Source organism: Vipera ursinii (assembly GCF_947247035.1).
Source record: "Vipera ursinii genome assembly, chromosome: 3".
In the NCBI taxonomy this organism is placed as follows: Eukaryota; Metazoa; Chordata; class Lepidosauria; order Squamata; family Viperidae; genus Vipera; species Vipera ursinii.
In genome coordinates this window covers 82,846,333-82,871,377 of record NC_139516.1, presented here as the reverse complement: position 1 = coordinate 82,871,377, position 25,045 = coordinate 82,846,333, and the positions used below count along the sequence as shown (strand labels likewise).

The 25,045-nt window shown below is 41.0% G+C and overlaps 1 protein-coding gene across 1 annotated transcript; it reads right to left on the bottom strand.

Moving 5' to 3' along the window:
• Window positions 1-25,045, bottom strand: EPHX4 (epoxide hydrolase 4; the record flags this gene model as incomplete). The annotated part of the gene is made up of 7 exons (XM_083357986.1): window positions 24,815-25,045; window positions 11,134-11,219; window positions 6,749-6,906; window positions 4,170-4,298; window positions 2,399-2,502; window positions 1,108-1,256; window positions 1-232 (listed from the first exon to the last, which is right to left on the bottom strand). The coding sequence occupies exons 1-7, from the start codon at window positions 25,010-25,012 to the stop codon at window positions 1-3; spliced, it is 1,056 nt and encodes a 351-aa protein (XP_083214112.1). The 5' UTR covers window positions 25,013-25,045.

The following is a 25,045-nucleotide window of genomic DNA, read 5'->3' as shown; positions in this document are numbered from 1 at the left end:
TCACTCTCTTTTTCTTGACTCTTCTTTTAGAAAAGTCCATATCAACTTGTTCACAATGTCAGGCTGATCTTCTTGGAGCCAATGGCTGGCTTCAGACAGAACAGTAAGTCGAAAGTGTTTTTTTACATAAATCCTTGTGATTTCCGCCATCTCGACCTCCATGAAAGGATCTTTTTCTCCCCATACCAATAGAGTAGGCATGGTGATTTCATGATGCTGCAGTGGCAGACAACTTTAAAAAGAATTTTTTTTAAAAAAAAAAAGGAAAAAAGTTCGGTTTAGTTATAAATCACAAGTTTACATTTGTAGCTAAAATGGATGCAGACGTGCACTTGCATTCTCATTGTACTATAAATCAAACAAGTCCCTCTCCAGGGACACCAAATAATGCACATGATAGATTTGGTTCAGACCTTTGCATTTTAGAGTTAGTGACTGATCTGAAAATTTTATTTTTATTTTTAGCATTAAGTATTTTGACCCTTAGCGGTATATGAAATCAGTAACATTAAGAACATTCCATTAAGCTGTATGGAATTTATATATCAGAACACATGCACAACTAATGTTTAATGCCTTATTGCAAAAATGCAGCAGCTTTTAATATACAGGTAGTCTTCATTTAGGGCCTGCCTTGTACATTGACTATCTGCAGTGTCTTCAGTGGTGAGGAAGCAATTTTATGATCAATCCTCACATTTATGTTCTTTGCGGATACATAAAGGAAAGGAAAAATGAAGTAAGATCATAAGCACAATCACAATTTCATTTAGCAACTGCTTTGCGTACTGAGTTGCCAGTCCCAGTTGTGGTCACTAAACAAGGATTAATGCACGACGTTAATATTATGATATATAAGTATATAAATAACTAATTGCTCAGAACTGACAACGGAAGGGACTATCATACTTGTTCAGAATTGTGAACCCTCATGCATTGACCTGGCTGCTGTAAAACAGCATGTTGCATTTGAGGCCCATAGCACATGATTATGGGTCTTAGTTACGTTATTCTGTGTCATCAAATTCCAATAAGTCTTGAAGGTAACAGTGTATTTATGAAAAATAAAGATGGATTTATTAGCTTGATGCAGTAAGAGGAACTGACCTGAAAAGATTTCGATAGTGATTAATGGGACCAGTTAGTGCTCCTGGTTGGGAAAATACATAAAGATAAGCTTCAATGTCTTCTGCTGTTAACCCACAGCTTTTCTTTCCAATTCTACTGGAATGGCTGGTAAAGATGTTTTTCAACACCTGTATCAATATATAAGCAAATAAATAAAAGATTTTAAAAGCTGCCCCAAATTATTAAGGGTTGAGTGTCATGCAATCCAAGTGTAACCCCACAAGGGAAAGACATTGGCAGGTTCAACAGACTTTCAAAATTTGCAGAAATATATTGATATTTAAAAAAAGACATAGCAGCAGATTTCAACCCAAACCCTTAAAACAACACTTGTGCTGTCCACAAAAATCTTCTGCATTGATTGCTGTGGAACCTATGGTAGTTCAGGAGCACTCTCTCCAACTAGCCAAAGAGCAGATGTCAATATGGTTTGCCCTCTTAATCCTAATCTCATTGCCATTTGTTTCATTGTGAAGAAAAAAACATTGTTTGGAGAAAGGGCAAAATAATCTCTCAGATCCACCAGGGAGGATGGATGAGAAGGAACCAGGACAAAGCAAGTATTCCTGCCAGCAGGAAGCCACCTGAGGAAATTGTCAGGATTTTCTCAATCAGTAGTAGAATTAGAAGCTTCATTGATAGTTATTAATGTTTCACATTAAAGCTATTGTAAAGTCAGATAGTTTTCGGGTTATGACCACTCGTTCGGAGACTGAAGAAAGTTACGATGGCACCGAACAAGGGGGAATTTAAGAATAGTTTTTGAAGTTCTGGCTGTCACAGCATTCCACTGTCATGTGTTCATGAACTGGATCCTCAGTGCCTGGCTTACAATTACTATGTCACAGTGGGCTGCAGTCACGTAATCATGATTTCCAATGATCCCAGCTGGCTTCCCACAACAAAGTCAATGAGGAAGCAGGCAAGAAGTCAGAAACTGTTGATTATTTGCCTGTCTACGTGCCGGCACACCTGCCTATAGCGCCTCTCTGCCCCTTCAAGTGAAGTCTCACGTAGAACAGGCTGTTGTAATCCAGAGGACAGAATATGGGCTTCTGAGTTACTTACTTAGTCAGACTTACTCTCAGATAAAAGAACAGCAAACTTGGCTTTGTGCATATGAAGTATACATATATCCACATGGCACAAAAAGAATATTTCATGTATGTATTTTAACTGCAAAATTTTAATGAGTGTTCAAAGCATACCTTTCATATCTGCATATTTTTCCTTCAATAGTGCATGGAACCCATTCTTTAAACATACCCACCTTAAAATCATTTATTGAAAATATAAGTTCCGGAAACCATGGCATTTGGAAGAAATAGTAGTTGGCAGATTTAATCATCTGTGATGGACACCGCATAATGTATTCTTAAAAAGAAAACCATGAGTTAAAATGAGAAACGATGGTCTTTGTATTACTAATCTTTTGAAACAAGGAATTCTTAATGTGACTAGCTCAATTCTGTACAAATTTACCAAGATACAAATCCAATTATATTCAGTGCATCTTATTATTACTATAATCAAGATTGGATCCCCAATTCATACGTCAAATACCTTTCTTCCTAGAGAAGCAAAAACAGCTGAAATATAATTTCGCACATTGAGACCCTGTTTAGGCTTTTTTAAAGGAATTGATAACAAAGGTAAAGGTGATGAGGAAATAGGAAGAATCCAAAAAAAGGGTTGCAACAGAAATATAAATTCTTAATCTAGATTATGTCCTGTGTAATTATTCTCAACTGCTGCCCAAATACCTCTCCTCTAGGGAAGCACTGGGATCATTTCCCCCTACATCCCCAAGTAGTATATGGACCATTTTTGCATTCAATATTTCTTTTGCTGACTTTGTGCTTTATACCAAACTTGGCCCTGTTCTATTTAGTTTTCACAGTTATCCTGCTGATGGATAGATGGACAGAGTTCCAAGTGCACTTCCATAATTTGTTTTCAACATTATTCCAAGTTGGAAGAAATAATAAAGAGATTGAAATTAAATCTGGAAAAAAATTGCTACTCGAGAGATAGGGAGATGTGTTACATGCCACATCCCTCCAGAACTCACTTCCATAGTGGTGTTCTATATTCCTAAGAATTGAAAAAAAAACAGCTCATAGGTCAAACAATTTAAACCAGATTTCTCCGGGAGACCCTTTGAGATACATGAGCTTCAATACAAGAATTTTCCAGTCAGTGTCACCATTACTAAGAATTCTGGAGCTGAAGACACTTGAAAGGCATCAAGGTTAGGAAACAGATTATAACATCAAACTGAAAGCAGCAGCATTTCATCTGTTTATCTACCTATGAATATTTTTATATTATACATACTTCCACATTTATTTACTTTCAATATTACTGCTTCCTTTTCTCCCCTAGAACAACAACTATGAGATCTGGGAGAACCCAAAGTTGGTGATAGGATTCACAGGTCTTAAAACAATTTTCCCTGATCTGGTGCCTCCCAGATGTGTTTGGATGATAGTTCCCCGAATTCCCCATCAGTATTCTGGTAACTACAGCCTTGACATATCTGGAGGGAAGGACATCTTTCAGTACATTTATACTCACACATTCCCCCCTGACATACAGTCAAATATTTATACATACATACAAATACAGAATGCACAGCTATTAATCAGGACAAGCATAAACCTGGAGAAACTAAAGTACTCTACATTTCTGTATTTTTTTCCAGGCAAACAGGATTTTTGTCAGTTTTTCAGCACATTCAAGAAATTATGGGATAAAGCAATGTATGTAAGTCCTGTATATTTCATTCCTGTTTATTTTGCTTCAGTTGCTGAACTAAACAATTTCCTATTTATGACTCTTGTAACCAGGCAGATGCAACTTCAAATTACCATATAACTTTGCCCTAGTGACTTTGGCCTAATAATTCTTTCACCTCTCCAATTGAAGTAAATGTAGGACATATATAAATGATAACGATGGCCAAATGCAAGCTGCTATTTTTTAGAAATATTTGCACTGCATGTCTTAATGATGCAGTTTTTTTTTTTAAAAAAACTCACCTGTGAAAACTGAGGGATGCGGAAAATTCACAACAATAAGCTTTGTCACCATTTCTGGATAACAAATAGCAACTAGCCAAGCAATCATTCCACCCCAGTCGTGACCAATCAGCACACACTTGCTGTATCCTGTTGTTTAAAAATAGATTTTTGACAGATGTTTATCAACAGTTACACCCAAATAAATTAACACATCAAAGGAAATGACAGTGGATTTTGCAGTATACTTGCGAACAATATCTCACATTTTCCCCATTGGCAAATGATTTACACCACCAGACGTAGGTGATCTATTAATAAACTTTTCAAGAATCATAGCTAACAACCTAGCAAGAACAAGGTGGGAAATTTCAGTATGTTTTCTAATGTGCCTGAAATTTCTACTTTCATCCTTTGTAACTAGAGAATATTTATAATTCTATTTACCAGCTGGTTTTAAAAATGGTTTGCAAAAAATTAAGTAGAAAAGAATGAATTAATATTAATTAGCTACAAAACTTTACTCATATAATATCAGGTTTAACACACTGACTTATGATGATCTAATTCAATCGTGATCATAATTAAATGATTCAGTCAGAAAAAGTTTGAGATGATCCTTTGAATATTGCTTAAACAATACAAATCCAATGTCATTTTGGAGCATGGTATATTGTTTGGACAATTATATTTTGTCTAAATATATAGGACCATGAATGATATTAATTCAAGAAATAGTAATTCAAGCTGTAGTAGCAGTACATTAAGAACATATATGCCACCATTCCTTTCTAGTCTGCCTCTAACTTGTTTTATATTGTTTCAGTCTTCCATGTGAGTTAAAAAAAAGAAAAAAATGCCCTTATTTGATTAAATCTAAGTTTTCCATTTATTTTATGGAACTGTAGGTATAGATGTGGTATGTTTGTGGTGAGATTTAACTGTATCTTTTAAAAACCAATATATTTTAGTAGTTTGTTAATACCTTTTATTTAAAAAAATCTTCAAAATTATTATCTCCCAAGATTTCAGAACTGCTGACTTAAGTTAAAGATATCAGGAATTATTTAGGCATGAAATATTCTATGTGCCTCAAACTATACTTATCTCAATAAAATGTTATGTGTATATCAGAACATTTTATGTGCTTTTTGCTGGTAGGCTGTGGATGTTGGCTTCATAGATAGTCTTTAAATTAAGATTACTTACTTGAATAAAATAACATGAACATACAGTACTTGGTAAAAATGGAGTTTGGTTGGATCTGGCCAAAATGTGTCAAAACTAACTACTACATATCTTAAAATTAAGAGGAAATGTTAAATGTACATAGGTACAGTTAAGCTAATCTATACCTAACCTATCTTATTAAAATATATTATGTGGAAATTTCAATTGACTAAAGTAGATGATGGGCAGCAGCGATCCCTAAGCTTCAGATAATCAATAGAGCCTGGGCAAATCCCATCAGCAACATTATCAATGAAGCATTGTAGAACATGTATATGGCAAGATATATAGCAGAAGAAGAATTAAAAACACTACTTTTAAATCAGGATGGCTATATGTCAATTTAAGTTGGTAGGCAAGGAATAAATCAAAGGTGACCATGCACATCTGACTTTTTTTAAAAAAAAAGAGCGGGCCATCTTCTTGCTATGATTAATAGTACATGAGGATAAACCTTTAGTTTTGTCCTTTGTTGGTTTCCTTATATTTTCTTTTATCTCCTGCCCTCATAACATCAACTTCTCACTCTTTTTCTGTATTTTTTTCTAATATGGCTTATCCTCAAACAAAATAACATAGTGGATATGCATTTGTGCACCGACTGAACATTTAGTTTAATTATGGAGATTGGAGAAATGTTCTAGTTTACACTGTTTCTGGGTGAGAGGAACTGTTGTGGGTGGTTTGATAGTATATAAAAACAATTATATCACACACTAAATTTATTAAGTCTGAAAGTGCTCAATGAGAATGTTATCCTAAAGTATGAGGTTGCATTAAATGAGATTCTGACCATAAACAAACATAATTACTGTGTTACAGGTATTTTCCCTAATCTGCATTCCAATTAGCAAAAACATTCAAAACCTTTTTCTTTTGTTTTTAGCTAACAAGAGATTAATTGGCATCAACTCTAACATTTTGTGGGAGAAAACCAGAATCCAGCAGAACTTCCCTATGATGGGAAGAGGTAGTGAGGTGATATTTGGCTTTTCCCCTCAGTCCAAAATGCTAGAGCTCATTTTCAAGAAGAGAGCAAATTGCAAGAAAAATAAAATTGTCTATCCCTTCAGTCTACATCACGACTATCCAATTCACAGCATGACTGGTTTAAGCTCTGGAGCTTCACTGTCTGGAAAGACCATTCCACACCTATTTAAGCATTGGCATGTGAGCTGTAGATATACAAAATTAATTAAATAACTAAAAATCCCCAAGATTTTTTAAAAAGAAACAACGAATTGTAGGAACTAAATTTATAGCAAGAGAAGAATATACGATGGACTTTGTTAAAGGAAATATATTATTATCTAGCTACTCCCTTTTCCAGGATTATAATAAATTGGGCAGCACGGCTGCAATTCACACACCAAGAGACTCCAAGATATCCTTTATATCTGTAATCAGACAATCTAGCTTGTAATTCTCTCGGTGGGAGGGAGCATCTGTTTCTCCATAACCTCTCAAATCCAAGGCCACAACTCGATATTCACTCTTAAATTCGCGCATTTGATGTCGCCAAGAGTACCTAGCAAAGAAGAAGAAGAAAGTTTTGCTTCATACTATTTAATGTTTTTAAGCCATTCTCACCTTCTTTGCAAAAGGTGTTCATGTAGGAAGGACAAAATGGAATCATAAAACTGAAGACAGTAAGAATACTTGTGCTAGTTAATAAAATTTTAAAAATATAAAACTCCTGTGAAATCAGAACAGAATCAAACTGTAAAGACCTGCATTACAGGTAGTCCTCGACTTACAACCACAAGAGTTTCTGTTGCTAGGTGAGAACTTTGCCCCATTTTGTGACCTTTCCTGCCATACTTGTTAAGTGAATCGCTGCAGTTGTTAAGCTAGTAACACAGTTGTTAAGTGAATCTGGCTTCCCCATTGACTTTGCTTGTCAGAAGGTCACAAAAGGGGGATCACATGATCCTGGGACCCTTCAACTGTCATAAATATGAGTCAGTTGTCAAGCATCTACATGTAAATCCTGTGACCATGGAGGATGCTGCAACGGACATAAGTGTGAAAAATGGTCATAAGTCTCTTTTTTCAGTGCTGTTGAAACTTTGAATGGTCACTAAGGAATACCTGTACTTGATGCTTTCTTGTAATGATTGTCACTATCAATGTTTAGCTGAATGTGATGGAATCATAGTTCATTTCATACATAAACCAAATCAGTGTTTTAAAACTATTGTCTTGTTGAATAAATCACAACCTGATTATACACAACATGAATCTATTAAAATAATATCTACACACCTCTCTCTAGCTTGAAATGCATACATATTTTTAATTGGAACACCGGAGAGATGCAACCTGAAACCAATTTGACAACATAAAAAGAGTAGGTTTAAGTTGATCAAAGGAGCTTTGGATATTTTAGCAGGATTGGTTGATTTAGCATTAGCTGCAGATGTGTTTCTAATATATTCCCTGGATACAAAATAAATTTTGCAATGATACAGTATTTTATCATCCAACGAACATTATTTTATTCCTTGCAATACTGCCATTGAAGACTCAGGCACAGGAGTTCCATTTCCAATCACTTTCATTGAATCTTATACAGTCAGGTATAATTAAGGGAGATCTATACAGCTTGGATTGTAATTCCTTTTGAGGGAGATTCTTTCTGGACTAATAGTTCCCTTTCCCCAAAGTACTCTCATGATCTCTCTGAAAATAAATATAGCCAAAAAGATGGTAAGTGCTGAGATATTAATGGCTTTCAGTAGCCCTGGGGATCTTGAAAAAGTGACAGCAATAAGATGCAAAGATAGCTGTTTTCTTTATCTTTCTTCCTTTCAAAAACCAACAACAATGCACACAAAGGAAATATCTGGGCCAGAAATATTAGGTCTTAAGAGCATTTTGTTGGGAAAAGAATTATTTTTCAGAGGGAAAACAAAAGTAACATGTTCACATACCGTAATCAATGGAACATATCAAATGTGAAACAAATTAACTTCAGCACAAACTTTCCAAGATTTTATTAATGCTTGCTTAACATTATTCAGTTGATTTCAGCTATCCCTTTCCAATGAAAGAAATTTTTCATTGAATGTTATGGAAAAATGTCCCAGCGGTCAAAGTGAAATCAATCACCCAGAAAAGGATTTTTTACTGTGTGGGTTCAGATGAAGACTAGTTTGATTGTTGGACTGTGTACTGTGTAGTGTGTACTGTGCCCTTCTTATTCTATGAAGATCAAAACTGTTAGAGCATTTTTACCACTTGTACAGTATACTTGGGAAAAACTATCACAAAATGATACAGGGAAATGAATTACATAAACAAAGGGATGATGCGTTGTTATCTATTAATGAATATTAATGAATAGTGCTATTGTGTAATTATTTATTTGCAATATTTGTTAACTATTAATGAATAGTGCTATTCAAGTTTCGCAGGACAATCAAAATTGAATGGGCTATAGGAATAGCACAAATAAAAAAGGTTGGGCTTTATATATCAAGGATATAAGAAATACAGAAATCATTTTCTTGGGTATCTCTCAAAACCTGCTAACTTTTCTGTATATAATAGAGATATAGTACTAAGTAGCATGTGTTTCTCTGTAGATTATACACACACACACACACACACATATATATATGTATGTATGTATGTATGTATATATATATATATATATATATATATATATATATATATATATATATATATATATGTATATGTATATATATGTATGTATATATGTATATATATAGTATTTTGTGCAAATCTCTTTGTAACAGGATAAATATTCTTATCTCTCCCATTGATAAATTCAGAATCTCCTATCCCAATCTCTTAACTGGGCAGGATGTAAGGTGTGAGGCCATCAAACATGTTTTATACTCCATCATGCAATGGCTAAAGAAATCCCAAGCCTACAAGTGGAAAATGTGACTACATTGCTGAATTTGGAGATTTCTAGAATGTTCCCCAAAACAGTAGATCCATTCTGAAGATGTGACTGGAATCTGATACTGTTCTTTGTGTGGCGATAGGCTCATATTCTAGCAAATCTTGAGGGAACACAGACAATATACAGTATGTGTCCAAAGTGTTGTTTTCTTGGTTACCATGGTGAATAGAGCAATATTCTAGAAATATCTTTTAGAAATGCCTTTGCTTTCTCAAGGAGAAATTGTTTCATGAATACCCAAGGGTACTATTTCTGGAAATCAACTCATCCCCAATATTGGCATCTTGAGCATCAGCGTATCATCATCATCAATATAGTTTTAGTGCAGAATCCTGATATACAGAATACACATTTATACTGAAGTCATGTTTTTCCCAGTGACACGACCACTGCTGGGAATACAAATACCATAAAGTAAAGCTACTTAAATCTCAGCCTGGATGAAAATGTGAACAGCACTAGAAAATGATGTTTTCCCCTATAGGCACAGAAAGGTCTGAGCAACAGTCTTTGTAGCAACTGAGAAGAAACTGAGCCAAGAGCTTTCTCTCAGCCTGCCTTTATTCTTTGATTTGTTTATGTATCTAAAATAGTCCCATGCTGGCTTTTGTCTCATCAAAAATTCATATACTAATGCAAATATAAGTATAAAGCAGTAGAGCAATATTTAAATATAGGTGCCAAGAGAATTTCTTCAGGAAGAACATTCCATAATGAAGGTACCCTAGTGGATCACACACACACCATCACCACCACTTTTCTTGGGACTGAGTAACACACTTCTAACTCAGGGCCCTGCTAGATGATCCTAATGCAAGAACTCCATTAGTAATGCTCCAATAAGACTTTTCCAGGAGAACTGTACATATTCTTCAAAAGGGGTATCAGAACACACAGGAAGAACTTTTTCCAGTTTTGTGTAGCTACCTTGGAAATTGCATTCGATTGTTCTTGTGGTAGCAACAGGTTTTTTCCCCACAATGAAGTGAAGTGGTTGAGTATACACGCATGTCTAGACACAGTGAGAAGCACCATTCAAAGGAACATGAGAGCTTGGAAAAAAGACACTATGGCTTTAAAGATTCAGAATTAGTTGTTTCATACAGGCTCCCACATATTCTGAAGCACCCATTTTTGAAGGATTTGCACAACCCTACAACTCCTATGCATTATGTATGAACTCAGTACAGGATTAAAAGTATTGCTCTCATTGCATGTGCATTATAGATACATAAGCAACAGTAAGCAGGCAATTTTTATCTTCACATCTTCTGCACATTTACTGATTATTAAACTTGCTCTAAATTTTGCCTTGGGACATTAGCTTTTAAATCAGTTACACACACAGGTTGCTGTTGCAAAACTAATTTAATTTTAGCTTACTTCATCTAAAAATGAAGAATTTCTTCCAGGGTTATACTCCTATTAAGAGGTAATTATTTCATCTTGTAATTTCAGTAATGGAATCTTCTAAACAAAATATAATAACTGCACAAATACTATGTTTTTAGCAGGAGCATTTTATGCTGTGATTTCCCTATAATTACTGTATGTCCTCTTAACTTTCTAAATTATTTTAATATTGTCACTACGGTGTGCTGAAGCAACATAATAGTACTATTTATATTAACGGTGTGACTAAAAGCATTCCATGCCATTAAATTGGTTAGATAAACAGCAGTGAGGTGGGTGGGTGTTGTTTTCCAGTCACTCAATGGAGCAGGATCCTCAGTTGAAAACAGGATTATTGATCCAGTACATAAAAGTAGAAATGCAGGTCATATCAATTAGAGTAAGAAAGCAAGCAAGCAGGGAATTTACCAGAACTCTGGAAAGCCATGAAGAAGCAGCATAAGAGGTTTACCCCTTTCTCCGGCAGCTACATAGTGGAATCTCAGCCCAGAATCCTGAAAAGGGAAGGGAAGACAGATTGCGTTTTTATATTTATGTATATACTTAGGAGGGGTGAAGCCTCAGCGGTTAAAAGATGATGAGCTGGTCAGCTGGAAAGCTGACAGTCCAGGTTCGAGACATAGGTGCCACATGACAGGGTGAGCTCCCATTCCTGTCTCAGCTCTTGCCCATCTAGCAGTTCAAAAGCATACAAATACGAGTACATTAATAAATATCCCTTCAGTGGGAAGGTAAAAAGCGTTCCATGCACTTAGCAGGGGTCTTCAAACTTGGCCCTTTTATGACTTGTGGACTTCAATTCCCAGAATTCCTCAGCCAGGCACACTGGCTGAGGAATTCTGGGAGTTGAAGTCCACAAGTCATAAAAGGGTGAAGTTTGAAGACCCCTGGCGTATAGCCATGCTGGCCACATGATCATGGAAAACAGTCTTCAGACAATGCTGGCTCCCTTGGTCAAGAAAAGGAGATGAGCACCATACCCTAGAGTCGGACACAACTGGACAGGGAAACCTTTATCTTTACCTTTTATATAATATTTATATGTTTATAGAGAAAAACAACAATAACAAACTAGATTGGCAACATTCGTAGTCAAGTAGCATGCAAATGGATCAAGATTTTCCTGTATTATTTAGATTTTAAATGTAGTTTGTTCTCTTGGTTCTTAGTCTGCATCTGCCATTTGTCTGTGCACGTGTGTAATCTGAGCTGCAGTATCTGGTACTGGTTTATTGTTACTCTAAGCAGGTACCTTCTTAAATGGTGTACGTAGTCTCCCTTTTCATTTAAATTTTAGTTCATACAGATGTAAATACATATCAAAGTGACACAACAGATTTACTATATTTGTGAGAATATTTCTCCCTACTGCATCTAAGGTAGATGCTCCACAATTACTAATTTAATTAGTGCTGCTCCCACAAATAAGCTCTTGTAGAAATTTATCAAAGTACCTCCAGGAAGTAAACGAGCAGAGGATCAGAAGCACATTTCAGGGTTGACGGCTTTATTGTGACTTTGCACCAATGAAATAACCAGATTAGAGGGGAATTGGTTTAAAGAAAAATGGCAGATTGCAAAAGCACTGTGTGAAAAAGAGAGCTAATGGGTACCAGTGACAATATTTTGCAAACACTGCCCTCTAGCATTCTGTAACGTGGACTCTGCAAAATTAAACGCATCTGTGATTAAGTATTCAGTAGGAGGCTGCAACAGCAACAGTATTATACTGGCTTCCCACAAAGGCACCAAAAAGATCTGTGGCATGAAAAAGACTGATGCATTTTCTATAGAATCAGCTTTTAAAACTGTTACTTATGTCACCCAAAATGTAGTTATTCTGATTTGTATACCCTATCCTCACATCTACACATCCTGAAAACTGGACCCTTATTTACTTTACAACATTTACCAGCTGCCTCAATCTGAGTAACTCCCAGCAGCACACAAGAGCAAACCAACACTCAGAAGACCCAAAAATTTAACTAATACTATAGTGAATGCCGACACACAATTGTACAGGGGGAGATGAAATAGAAATATAGGGGAAGAAAACAACATTCCATCACTAACACTCAGCAGTAAAATGGCCACATTTCAGCGGCACTATATTGGGCTGATTTGAGGGTTTGCAGGATTTTAAGGATAGAAATAGTGGCATTTTGTCTCATACAGTAAGAGTCTCCTGCTCCTCTTTGGACCCTTACTTTAGAGGAGGGGTTAACCTGCAAAAAATCAGCCATTTTGTGGTCAAATATAACTTTAGGGTGCCAGGAGACTGCAAACGAGGTCCTTAGTGTGTTTTGTAAACTACTGTGGGCTTAGATTGGGGAAATCCTAGTTTAAGTTTCTGTTCAGCCATAGTGGGTTTACTGTGGGCCAGCTACTTTTCTAAATCCATCCATCTCACAGGGTTGTCGATGGGAAAACAACTGGGGACTGACTTCCATGGAAAAGACAGGATCCATATGTTATGCATGCATAACATAGCCTTAGTGGAGCAGTGGGCTAATGCCTCCTTAAGTAACACCAGCTGCCTGCAATTAGTGCAGGTTCGCATCCCACCAGGCTCAAGGTTGACTCAGCCTTCCATCCTTCCGAGGTAGGTAAAATGAGGACCCAGATTGTTGGGGGCAATTAAGCTGACTTTGTAATAATGCCGCTTGGGGGGTGTATGAAAGCCCTAATAAGCAGGCATATACATAGAATGAAGGCTACTGCTAAGCTTGTAAGCTGCCCTGAGTCTTCAGAGAAGGGCGGGATATACCGTAAATGGAATTAATAAAAATAAAAATAAATAAAATAAAAATAAAACCTTAATAACATAAACCACGGCTTAACATGAGACCAGAATCCATTCAACACGTTTTTATTACCTCATAAACACAAGGTTTCTTCCTTCCATCAGGTACCCAGAACCAATAGCTGAGGAGGACCAAAAAAGTGGAGACAATGCTGCTCCCCAAATCCAATTGATTGACACCTCTCGGGAAACCTCTGAACACCAATCTATTTTCCTTCAAATACTGTCAGCAAACTCCCCTTCTGAATTATTGCACAGTGAAAGCATTGCAAAAATCTGAGGTGAAATATCTGCAAAAATTTGTTACTGTGGTGGCTGCCTAAAGAATCTGTCAAGAAGGTAAATATAGTGAGCCTGGATTATCTCTATTCCAGGAAATCCGTAAAGTTGTTGGAAATATTATTACCCCAAATTTGTTTTGTGAATAGCTACAGTTCATAAGAGACACAATTGCCTCTATTTTCTGAAGATAATTTATCCCAATGTCACTGTAACATTCCAGGTGCTGGATAAAGTTAGCTGTAGGCCATGCACAGTTATGCCATAATAAACATGTGGTGAAACCTGGGTGGAAAACATCACTTGACAGGAGAGGAGATGTCCATTTCTTCAGCAAGAACATTATATCACAAATTACACAATTTGCAGCAATGTATGTCCTTTGCGTAATGACATCATAATGGGAGTTACCTAATTACACTATATTGACCCGAAGGAGATAATTCGCATCATTTGTGCAATGGTGCCATTATGCAAGGTATAATAATAGCTATGAATGATGAGACCTTAATGTAAAATTAATGTAAATTGAACTACCTCATCTGGACTTCTTCAAATGCATCTGTCCATTATTTGGGGGGATGGCTGGACAGACACCTGGCCCATTTCATCAAAAATCCCTTGAAATCAAAGTGGTACTGTATTAGTATTTAAAGTGCCACAATCTGCTGCTGTGGATAAACATAGTTCCTTCTCTGGATGCTTTTTATGGACCATAGCGATGCTCAAAAAGCTGCTGTCTCACTCAGCTTACATGGTTGTTTTTCATACTCTTTTCAGTTCAAACAAACACGTTCTCTGCTGAGGCTGCTAATAAGGACACCAACTGGGCACTGTGAATTCTTGTCTGTTAACAATTATCTTAAGAGCTTCTATTCACTGCATGCTGACATCAGACAGCTGTGAGAGACTACCACCCAGATGCAATGTAAAAATGTATCCTAGGTTTTTGCACTGGATAATTGCAAGATATCTAGGCAGCTGACTTCTGCTTCCTTCATATGGCAAACTGAAGTTGGGGGTACAATTACAGTACAGAACTGTAATTACCACATCGGATCATTAGAAAGCTAAGACTAAGACATCTCTTCAACAGATTTTAAACAAGATATCCTTGTCTTGGCTGTTCCCCATTGTGGTTCTTCACAAAACTATTTCCTGTAAGTCTTTTTACTACAAATATTTACATGTATAGTGTAGTATTTACATATTCAAGTGCCTACAATAGCCCTGCTTTGCTCAGTGTATTAACATACAGTGCTGGTTTACTGCATTGTACGAACTCAGCAAAATATGGTCTATAAAACAAACACAGGTCAGTGTGTACTCAAACTCAGACATGACATAAAATATAGTGTATTGTGGCAAAATGTGTGAATTCAGCTGTAGTTTATTACATAAGCTATAATTAAAGAAATCACAGCGTTGCAAGTTATTAGAACAAAACCCCATACCCACTTCTGGACGCACATATTTAGGAAGGGTATTTACAAATAGGAATGTGTACAACCAAGAACAACAACTAATAATACATTGACTAGCACTGGTGATGTTACCTAGTTTGGGTATGAAATCTCTGCAAGAAATAAAAAAGCTCAGAGAGCACAAAGGACCTTTTAAGACAATAAGGCCCGGAAGGAAAATGCTACAAGGAGCATTTGAAAGCATAGGATAAGTTTAGTCTGGAAAAGGGGAAAAAAAACTGCAAGTTTTGGTAACTTTTTTCAAATATTTGAAGGTCACATAGAACATAGAATTTTTTTTAAATAACTGGATGAAAATTTAAATGACTGGGTATCAGAAAATATTCCTACCGGTCATGGTAAGAGCAATCAGCAATGGAACTAATTGCCTTGAAAGTGATAAACATTCCTATGCTTACAGTCATTTAAAGAGAGGCTGGAAAGTAGTCTGTCAGGGATACTACAGTAACAGATTCCTGCATTGGCCAAGCAACGGACTAGATAATTTACATCATCCCTTATCTTCTATGACTGTAATAGTATATGATAAAGACCTTGAAAGATGGGTGAAGAAATGCTGCCTAGGGGGCAGCCAAATAACAGAAGGGATAGCCCACAGCTGCATAATGGGTGGAGAAAGAGGCTCAGAATGGATCCTTTCTCAGGTTGTAAATGACTTTCAGACTTGGAAGATTCTGTTAATGTAGCCTTACAATAAAGTTGAATTAGCTCACCTGATCATGTTTCTTGTCTGGATTACCTGGGAACACTCAAGAGTGGTTCTATGAAATTCATCTCAACAGTTAAGCCCACTAACCATACCATGTGGTGATAGAGGTAGTTAAGTGGTTAGCTTCTATGGGTTCACATCTATTTTCTGTCATGTCCACATATGGTTTTGCATATTTTTGAAAAGAATTTACCTTGAATTAAAAAAAATTAAGTAGAGATAAACATTCAAAAATGTATTGAACAACCCTATTTTGGTTAATCTGGAGTCTTTTGAACGGCAAGGGCCTACACTAAAAAAAACCACAGATCATCATACCACTTGTTTTGTGTAAGATTCTGGATTGGGATAACTGCTATTGCGTTTAGAATAAATGATAGAGCCACTTATTGTAAAACTACCATTGCAATAAAACATTTTTCAGTTGTTTAAAAAAAGAGAGATGTTAAATGAAAATAGGTTTTTGTTCAGAACTTCTGACCAGCCTTCTGTGGTTTTGCAAGCCTTGTATAAATCTGAACTATTTATCCTTTCCATTATAGAATTTTTTTCCTTAATGACTGATACTATTTATGACTTTACGCATGCCCAAGATGGCGGACGTGCTCGGCTGAGCTCCGCGAGCTCCAGCTGATAGGCGTCCCTTGGGAGCCCCTCACAAGCCCCGTGGCTTGCTGAGATGGGGATTGGGGTTTGTGGTGAGTGGCAGAGAGGCAACGTGGAGGCTGACGAAGCCGGCAGTGATCTATTTGGACTTTTGTTTTCGAGCTACCGGCTGCTGGCTACCGGCTGCTGGCCCTGCTGCCCTCCGGCTGCTTCTTCTCGCCGTTTTACCTCTTCCGGATCGTCCGGGGCTGCTCGTATGGCGTGGCGTTCCCTGCTGTTTTCGGGCTGTCCGGGCCGCTTTGGCGTTCTCGGGCTGGCTCGGGTTGACGAGGAGGACGCCTGTCGGCGAGGAGTACGCCCGTGAGGCTGTCCGGGTGGCGGTGACGATGGCGGCGACGGCGTGGGCGTCGGCCTCGGTCGCAGCCCGCGCGATGGTCTTTTGGACCGCGCTTGGTGGTGGTGGCGGCGGTGGCGGCGGCCCGAGTCTGGCGGCGACGGTGACGGCGGCATGCTCTGGACGCTTCGGGAATTTACCAGCTTGCTTTTGGGCCGCTTCTATCTGCACCGGCGTTTCTGGGACTGTTGCCCCGTCTGCGGGGGCCGGCTGCTGGCTTTGGTGCCTTTTTTGGGCTTTTGACCCCTTTCGCCGGCGGCGGGACTCCCATGTTGCCCCAGGCCGCCTTGGCCCGCTTCGGTGGTGGTGTCGCCCTCGGGCCGTTTTGGCGGCGGAGAGGGCTACTATTATTCATCTTGGCGGAGATGGTTGGTCTCTATCCTTGCTTCGGGCCGCCTTCTACCGCGACGGCGTCTTCGGACCGCTTTGGTGGCGAAGAAGACGACCGGGGGTCATCTTACTGGAGCAAGGACGACATGGGGCTCCTGCATCGCCTTTGGACTGCTTCTGCAGCGACGTCGGCGACTTAGACTATCCCTTCTATTCTGGCCTGCCTACCCTTTTTGCCTTGGACATATTTTCTTATCATCTGCCTGCCTACCCCCCCCCTCTCCCCTTGGATTTTCGACATACCTGGGTATCGGCCACTGTGGGAGAGTGGCTGGACTTCTCCATTTGCAGCCTCATAGAGGTGGGAGCTCTATGGGGTTTGCCTACCCAGAGGATACCTGGTCCACCCCCAGGAACGGAGTCTCAACCCGTCGTGAGAGGGCGGGGAGCGGCCTGTCTCTGGGGGCACCCAACTGAGTGGCAGTGAAGTTGGGTGGGGACCCAGACATCTGTCTTCATGTTCGATCCTCCCATGGACAATTAATGGGATGCCTATCCTGGACTTCTTAGACTCATGTGGCAATACACTAGCACGGACTTGTACGCCCTCAGGGGTGCCCTCCTCTCCTGGGTGCGACCCGCCTCCTTAAACATTTTTAACCTCGATGACGGGCCCGAGTTTTGGGTCCCTGAGAGATGGCTGGGCAGGGGCAGGGGCCGTCAATGCAAATTTAATAGAAGGCCTCTGATTACTTTTTTATCAAAATTTTTATAGGGTTAGGGAGAGGGGTGGGAGATAGGGGTTGTCTGGCTATGGGGGGTGGCCAATCAACCATGGCTCAGGCCAGACTTGGGTCTGACCGCACGGGGGGAGAACGGGGTGTCATTGTCTCCGGGGCTCATGAGCGGGTCGTGGGATTATCAATTCCCACGACGGGGAATGGCAGCAGGCGGATAGACAGGGGGCCGTATCGCTACCGGGAGGGCCGTCTCCGCTATTTGCAAGCGGTGAGGCGCTCCGACCCTCTGCTTCTTCTCCGAGGTCCCGGGAGCGAGGATGTGCAGCCTCCTGAGCTCCGGCTGGTGTACCTGAATGCCAGGTCCGTGGTTAACAAAGCTCCCCTCGTCAGGGATTTAGTTGAGGGTGAGCATGCGGACCTGGCTTGCATCACGGAGACTTGGTTGGGCCCAGAGGGTGGGGTCCCTTTGGTTGACCTCTGCCCACCAGGCTTCCGGGTGCTACACCGGCCACGAGCTCATGGTAGGGGTGGGGGAGTGGCGGTCACTATTAGGGAGACCTTATGTCTGCGGGAGACCACCGTTTCTCAGATAGTCGGGTGTGAGTCTCTCTTTGTGAGATTTGGTTCTGGGGCGCAGTTGGGCTTGCTGCTGGTGTACATTTCGCCTAGTCGCACAGCGGCAGCCCTGCCCGAGCTGCTCGATATCCTCTCGGGGTTGGTGGTTGAGTTTCCCAAACTTATAGTTTTGGGAGACTTCAATCTACCATCCCTGGGAGGTTCATCTGAGCTAGCTCGGGAGTTCATGGCTTCCATGACGGCCATGGACCTGACGCAAGTAATTTCTGAACCAACTCATGAGGGAGGCCACACCCTTGACCTGATTTTTTTATCTAGACGGTGGTTGGATGATCTTGGTGGGGGCTTTCCATTTATTATGCCCCTGTCATGGACCGATCATCACCTCCTGCGGCTGGTCTTCCGTTTTGCCACCCCCCGCCGTGGGGGTACGGAGCCAATTAGATGGTACCGCCCCAGACGCTTAATGGATCCTGATAGATTCCAAGCGGCGCTGGGGTCCCCACCTGCCTCCATTGCTCACAACTCGGCGGATGCCTTAGTGGAAGCCTGGGAAAGGGCAGCCACTGAGGCACTTGACCGGGTTGTACCCTTGCGGCCCCTGACCCGGTGCAGATCCCAGCGAGCTCCATGGTTCTCCGTGGAGCTCCGGGAGATGAAGCGTCGGAAACGGGGCCTAGAGAGCTGTTGGAGGTCTAGCCGATCCGAACCCGACCGGTTGCGGTTAAGAACCTATATTAGGTCTTATCTCGCAGCGATGAGGGTGGCGAGGTGTAATTACTTCTCCACCCTCATCGCGTCCGCAGATAATCGCCCGGCCGCCCTGTTTAGGGTGACTCGCTCACTTCTTAATCAGGAGGTGAGAGAGGATCCCTTGCAGGGTCGTGCCGAGGAATTTAGTCAACATCTGTCGGATAAAATCGCTCAGATTCGGACCGGTTTGGACTCCAGCTGGGCAGAGTCTGGCGATCAGGACACGGGCGGTCTTGTCAATGTTACCTGGGAAGAGTTTGATTCTGTGACCCCTGATGAAGTGGACAGGATTATGGGGAGGCTGAGCTCCACCACATGTTTGTTGGACCTGTGCCCTTCCTGGCTGGTTTATGCAGCTAGGGAGAGGACACGAGGCTGGCTCCAGGCGGTTATATCTGCTTCTTTGAGTGAGGGTTATTTCCCCACTGTCTTGAAGGAGGCGGTGGTGAGACCTCTCCTCAAGAAGCCTGCCTTGTACCCAGCTGTATTGAACAACTTTCGTCCAGTCTCCAACCTTCGCTTTCTTGCGAAGGTTGTTGAGAGTGTGGTGGCGCATCAGCTCCCTCTGGTCCTGGATGAAGCGGATTATCTGGACCCTTACCAATCGGGCTTCAGGCCCGGGCACAGCACGGAGACGGCATTGGTCGCACTGGTGAATGATCTCTGGAGGGCTCGGGATAGGGGATATTCCTCTGTCCTAGTCCTATTAGACCTCTCGGCGGCTTTCGATACCATCGACCATGGTATCCTGCTGCAGCGTCTCAGGGGATTGGGAGTGGGAGGCACGGTTTTTCAGTGGTTCTCCTCCTATCTCCTGGGACGCTCGCAGTCGGTGTTGGCAGGGGGGCAGAGATCGGCCCCTAGGTCTCTCGTTTGTGGAGTTCCTCAGGGGTCGGTTCTCTCGCCTCTCCTGTTCAACATCTACATGAAACCGCTGGGTGAGATCATTCGTGGTTTTGGAGTTGGGTATCATCAATATGCCGATGATACCCAACTTTTCTTTTCGACCCCAAACCACCCCAGTGATGCCCTCGCTGTGATGTCCCGTTGCCTGGAGGCGGTTCGGGTCTGGATGGGGAGGAACAGACTTCAACTCAACCCTGACAAGACTGAGTGGCTGTACATTCCGGCATCCCGGGACATTCAAAATGTTCCATCTCTTTCTATGGGGGGTGAGCTCTTACCCCCCATGGATAGGGCTCGCAACTTGGGAGTCCTCCTAGATTCACGGCTTACTCTGGAAGATCATATAGTGGCCGTGACTAGGGGGGCTTTCGCCCAGGTTCGCCTGGTGCGCCAGTTGCGGCCCTATCTGGACCGGGATGCCCTGTGTACGGTCACTCATGCGCTCGTGACCTCTTGCCTTGACTACTGTAATGCTCTCTACATGGGGCTCCCCTTGAAGACCACTCGGAGGCTCCAACTGGTACAGAATGCGGCCGCGAGAGTTGTTTTGGGAGTTTCCCGGTACTCCCATGTTACACCTTTGCTCCGCGAGCTGCATTGGCTACCAGTTGTCTTCCGGGTGAGGTTCAAGGTCTTGGTCATGATCTTTAAGTCCTTACATGGCATGGGTCCGGGTTACCTCAGGGACCACCTGCTGCCGGCGTCAACTTCCCTCCGCCCAGTATGTGCCCACAGAGAGGGCCTCCTCAGGGTGCCTCTGGTCAGGGAATGCCGACTGGTGGCCCCCAGGGGGAGGGCCTTCTCTGTGCGCGCTCCGGCATTATGGAACCAACTGCCGGTGGAGCTCCGGATGGCATCAGACCTCCGAACCTTCCGTTGCGGCCTGAAGACCCACTTATTTGAATTAGCTGGTCTGGCCTGATGGGGGATTATGGGTTTTTAAATTGATGTTTTTAGTAATGTATTATTGTTTTTTAACTGGGCACTGGTTTAATTTCTTTTTAACTTTTGCATCGTTATTTATATATGCCCTGTGAACCGCCCTGAGTCCCTAGGGAGAAGGGCGGTATAGAAATCAAATAAAACTAAACTAAACTTTATATCCATTTTTATTAAGGGCTGTTACACTGAATTCACTAGGAGGTTGAATATCTGATGCAATTAGATATATTTGCAATGTCTTATTTTTTGAATCACATCATACTGTTTTATTATATATTGATGTTATTTGTTTAGAAGAAATATTTAACACTAGAGAAGTAGTTAAGCACATTGATACAGTGCTCACTTTTGGTGCATTGCCATAGTTTGAATAATTAGTGTGCAAGGTAAGTAATAATTAGTGTGTCATTGCTGCTGCAATTAAGCTTACTGAAAAAGATACACACATAGCTATCCATGCAACATTTACCAGACACATGTGATGGGAAACAATTCAGATCTGCTTGCAGACTTTTCCTTGACATCTATTGATCACTGCAGGGTATCCTAATCCAATAAAAGTTCTTAAAATGGCCTATTGTTTCAGTAACTTCTTTAGTTCTAAGATGCCAAGGAAATTGTCACAAAAGATAGCGTGAGATAAACTTTTCTAGAAGTGGTAGAAAAAGCAAGGGATGTGAGAAATAACAAATAGTCCTCAAATAAAGCCAAATGTGGCCAACTGTCATCAAGGTTATTTATTTTGATTCACTCTGAATTTGGAGATGCTTTATTGAAAGCAGATTATACTTTTTAATATAGAAAGAAACCCTGATTGCCCCATTTCCGAAGACTGTAACTCTGATCTGTTTCTTGCTTGAGGAAGTCAATATGTAATTTTTTAAAAAAAAATGATTGAAAGGAAACTTAAGAAACACTCAGCCTTAAAAAGCCACACTTTATGTACCTCAATCCATTTGAAAGCTGCAATCACACAATATATATATATATATATATATATATATATATATATATATATATATATATATGAAAGGGACGCGGTGGCTCAGTGGGTTAGGACGCTGAGCTTGTCGATCAGATGGTCGGCAGTTTGGCAGGTCGAATCCCGAGTGCCGCGTAACAGAGTGAGCGCCTGTTACTTGTCCCAGCTTCTGCCAACCTAGCAGTTCGAAAGCACGTAAAAAATGCAAGTAGAAAAATAGGGACCACTACGGTGGGAAGGTAACAGCGTTCCGTGCGCCTCTGGCGTCTAGTCATGCCGGCCACATGACCACGGAGACGTCCTCGGACAAGCGCTGGCTCTTCGGCTTTGAAACGGAGATGAGCACCGGCCCCTAGAGTCGGAAACGACTAGCACGCATGTGCGGGGGAACCTTTACCTTTACCTTTATATATATATATATATATATATATATATATATATATATATATATATATATATATATATATATCTCACTGATTAAAACTCAATTTGCTGGGTTTATGTGTGACACCCGGAAATATCAACTAAGTATACAACTGGCATTGCGTAACACACCAAACCAAGATGTGGTTGGTCAGTTTGTGTTTTGCTGACTCAGCCATATAAGTTCTGTAGCATGGAAGGCAGAATCCTATTTCTGGAACCAAACTCTCTTTGTCGGCTAACTGCTATTGTTAATCTCTTACAATTTATGACCATATAAGAGTAATAGAGCCAGTTGGTAAAGGCTTCTGGTTAGAAAGTAGGAGAACGCAAAGCCAGCTGACTGACCTGGAAAAGAGGCAATAGCAAACCACTTCCAAAACACTTTGCCAAGAAAACCGCAGGGCATTTTCCAGGCAGTCTCCAAGAATCGGATGCAATTGACCCTATCATTTCTATTTTCTTCTGCAGCTCCTAGTAAAAAACTATTGTAACTAGACTTTTTTAAAACATGAAATGATGACGTTAAATCTTTTAGGATAACAGCAGTGGTTAAGGATTAACGACAGAGTGAATGGAGATGGGAAGTAATCATCATCTAAGTCCACCAATACCTAAGCTGATGATGGGTACGGTAGTTTTAATGTGTTTAGAAAATATGTTGCTACTGAAGTTGTGGGGGACCACAAAACAAGACAAGCTAAAGGTGACCTTGGAACCAAGCCTTGCAAGGGGCTTCCTCAAATTTAGTAAGAGATTACATGACATTTCCTCCTTGTCTACTGTGCTGGAAAAATGGCATCAATGGCAAGGCAGAAGAGTTACCTACACTAGTTGAGTGTTTGGTCTAGTGGTTAAGGCAACAGGCGTAGAAAGCAGGAGACTATGAGTTCAAGTCCCACCTTAGCTACTAGAGTTGGCTGGGTGACCTTGGCACAGTCACTCCAGCCCAACTTACCTCACAACGTGGTTGTAGAGAAAATAGGAGGAAAGTATGATGGGCATGTTCGCTGTCTTGAGTTAGTTGTAAAAATAATAAAAATGGGATATAAATGAATGAATATTTTAAAAACCATCTTTCTTGCATATTATAATTGGAATCAATATTGTACTATAACTCGGTTCATTTAGCAAGAGGCAGAGTCTACATTAATTCTTCATTAAAGACCTAAGACTAGTTACAAAGCCCCTCTGGAAAAGCTGCATATACATATATATATTTATATATATAAATATATAAAACCTCTATGAAGTCATCCAGGTCAAGACTGTCTCAAAGGTGTTTTTTCAAAAGGCAACTAGACTTTGAAAAACAAAGTCCTGTTACCTTTTGAGACATTGAAAAACACTATCCCAGCCAGATTAATTTCCCTACAAATGCTGAGGGGGTTATTCTGGAGAGATGCGGCCTCTTGTTTCAGCACATAAAACCAAGCACAGACAGTAGTCAGTTCGCAAGCCTAGATAACCCAACACACCATTGCCTTCTCTCCCCTGAATTCATTCCTGCAGCCTCATGGTCCAACCTTCCCACTCGCCTATGCAGTGGGAGAGATTCTTAGCACACCTCCGTCCATGACAAAGCGGACTGGGTTCTCCTCCATTCAGTATGCAGCCTACCTTACACGTTTTTGTTTTTGTTTTAGTGGCAGCAAAAGAGGTACCGGTAGAAGCGAAGGAACTAAAGAAGGCAAGAAAGCAGCGCCTGGTAACCCACCACCTAACTAAGCTGCGATGGAGCCTAACTGCCCATTTGCCTTGAGAAGCAAAAGTCGGGTACCCTCCAGAAAGCCAGTTATCTTTTTGTTATTGTTGTTGTTGCTCCGATTGGAGCAGTGGAGCAGTGGGCTGATGCCTCCTTAAGTAACACCAGCTGCCTGCAATTAGTGCAGGTTGGCATCCCACCAGGCTCAAGGTTGACTCAGCCTTCCATCCTTCCGAGGTAGGTAAAATGTGGACCCAGATTGTTGGGGGCAATTAAGCTGACTTTGTAATAATGCCGCTTGGGGTGTGTGTGTGTGTGTGTGTGTGAAAGCCCTAACAAGCAGGCATATACATAGAATGAAGGCTACTGCTAAGCTTGTAAGCCGCCCTGAGTCTTCGGAGAAGGGCGGGATATAAATGGAATAAAAATAAAAAAATAAAAATAAAAATAAGATTACCTTGATCCGGACATAGCAGTGAGTGCCCAAGGAAGGGTCACTGAGACATGCCGGCGGGTTCTCTCGGATCAGCCACTGGAAAGTCTTGCCTGGCCTGGTGCCCAGGCTCCACAAAAGTTTCAGCAGCTCGATGCAGGCGCAGAGACCACAGTAACTGTGCACCAGAGCCCAGAAGAGCACCGCCTTGATCCTCACCATCAGCCTGGCGGAGATGCACCAGCCAGGGGGAGA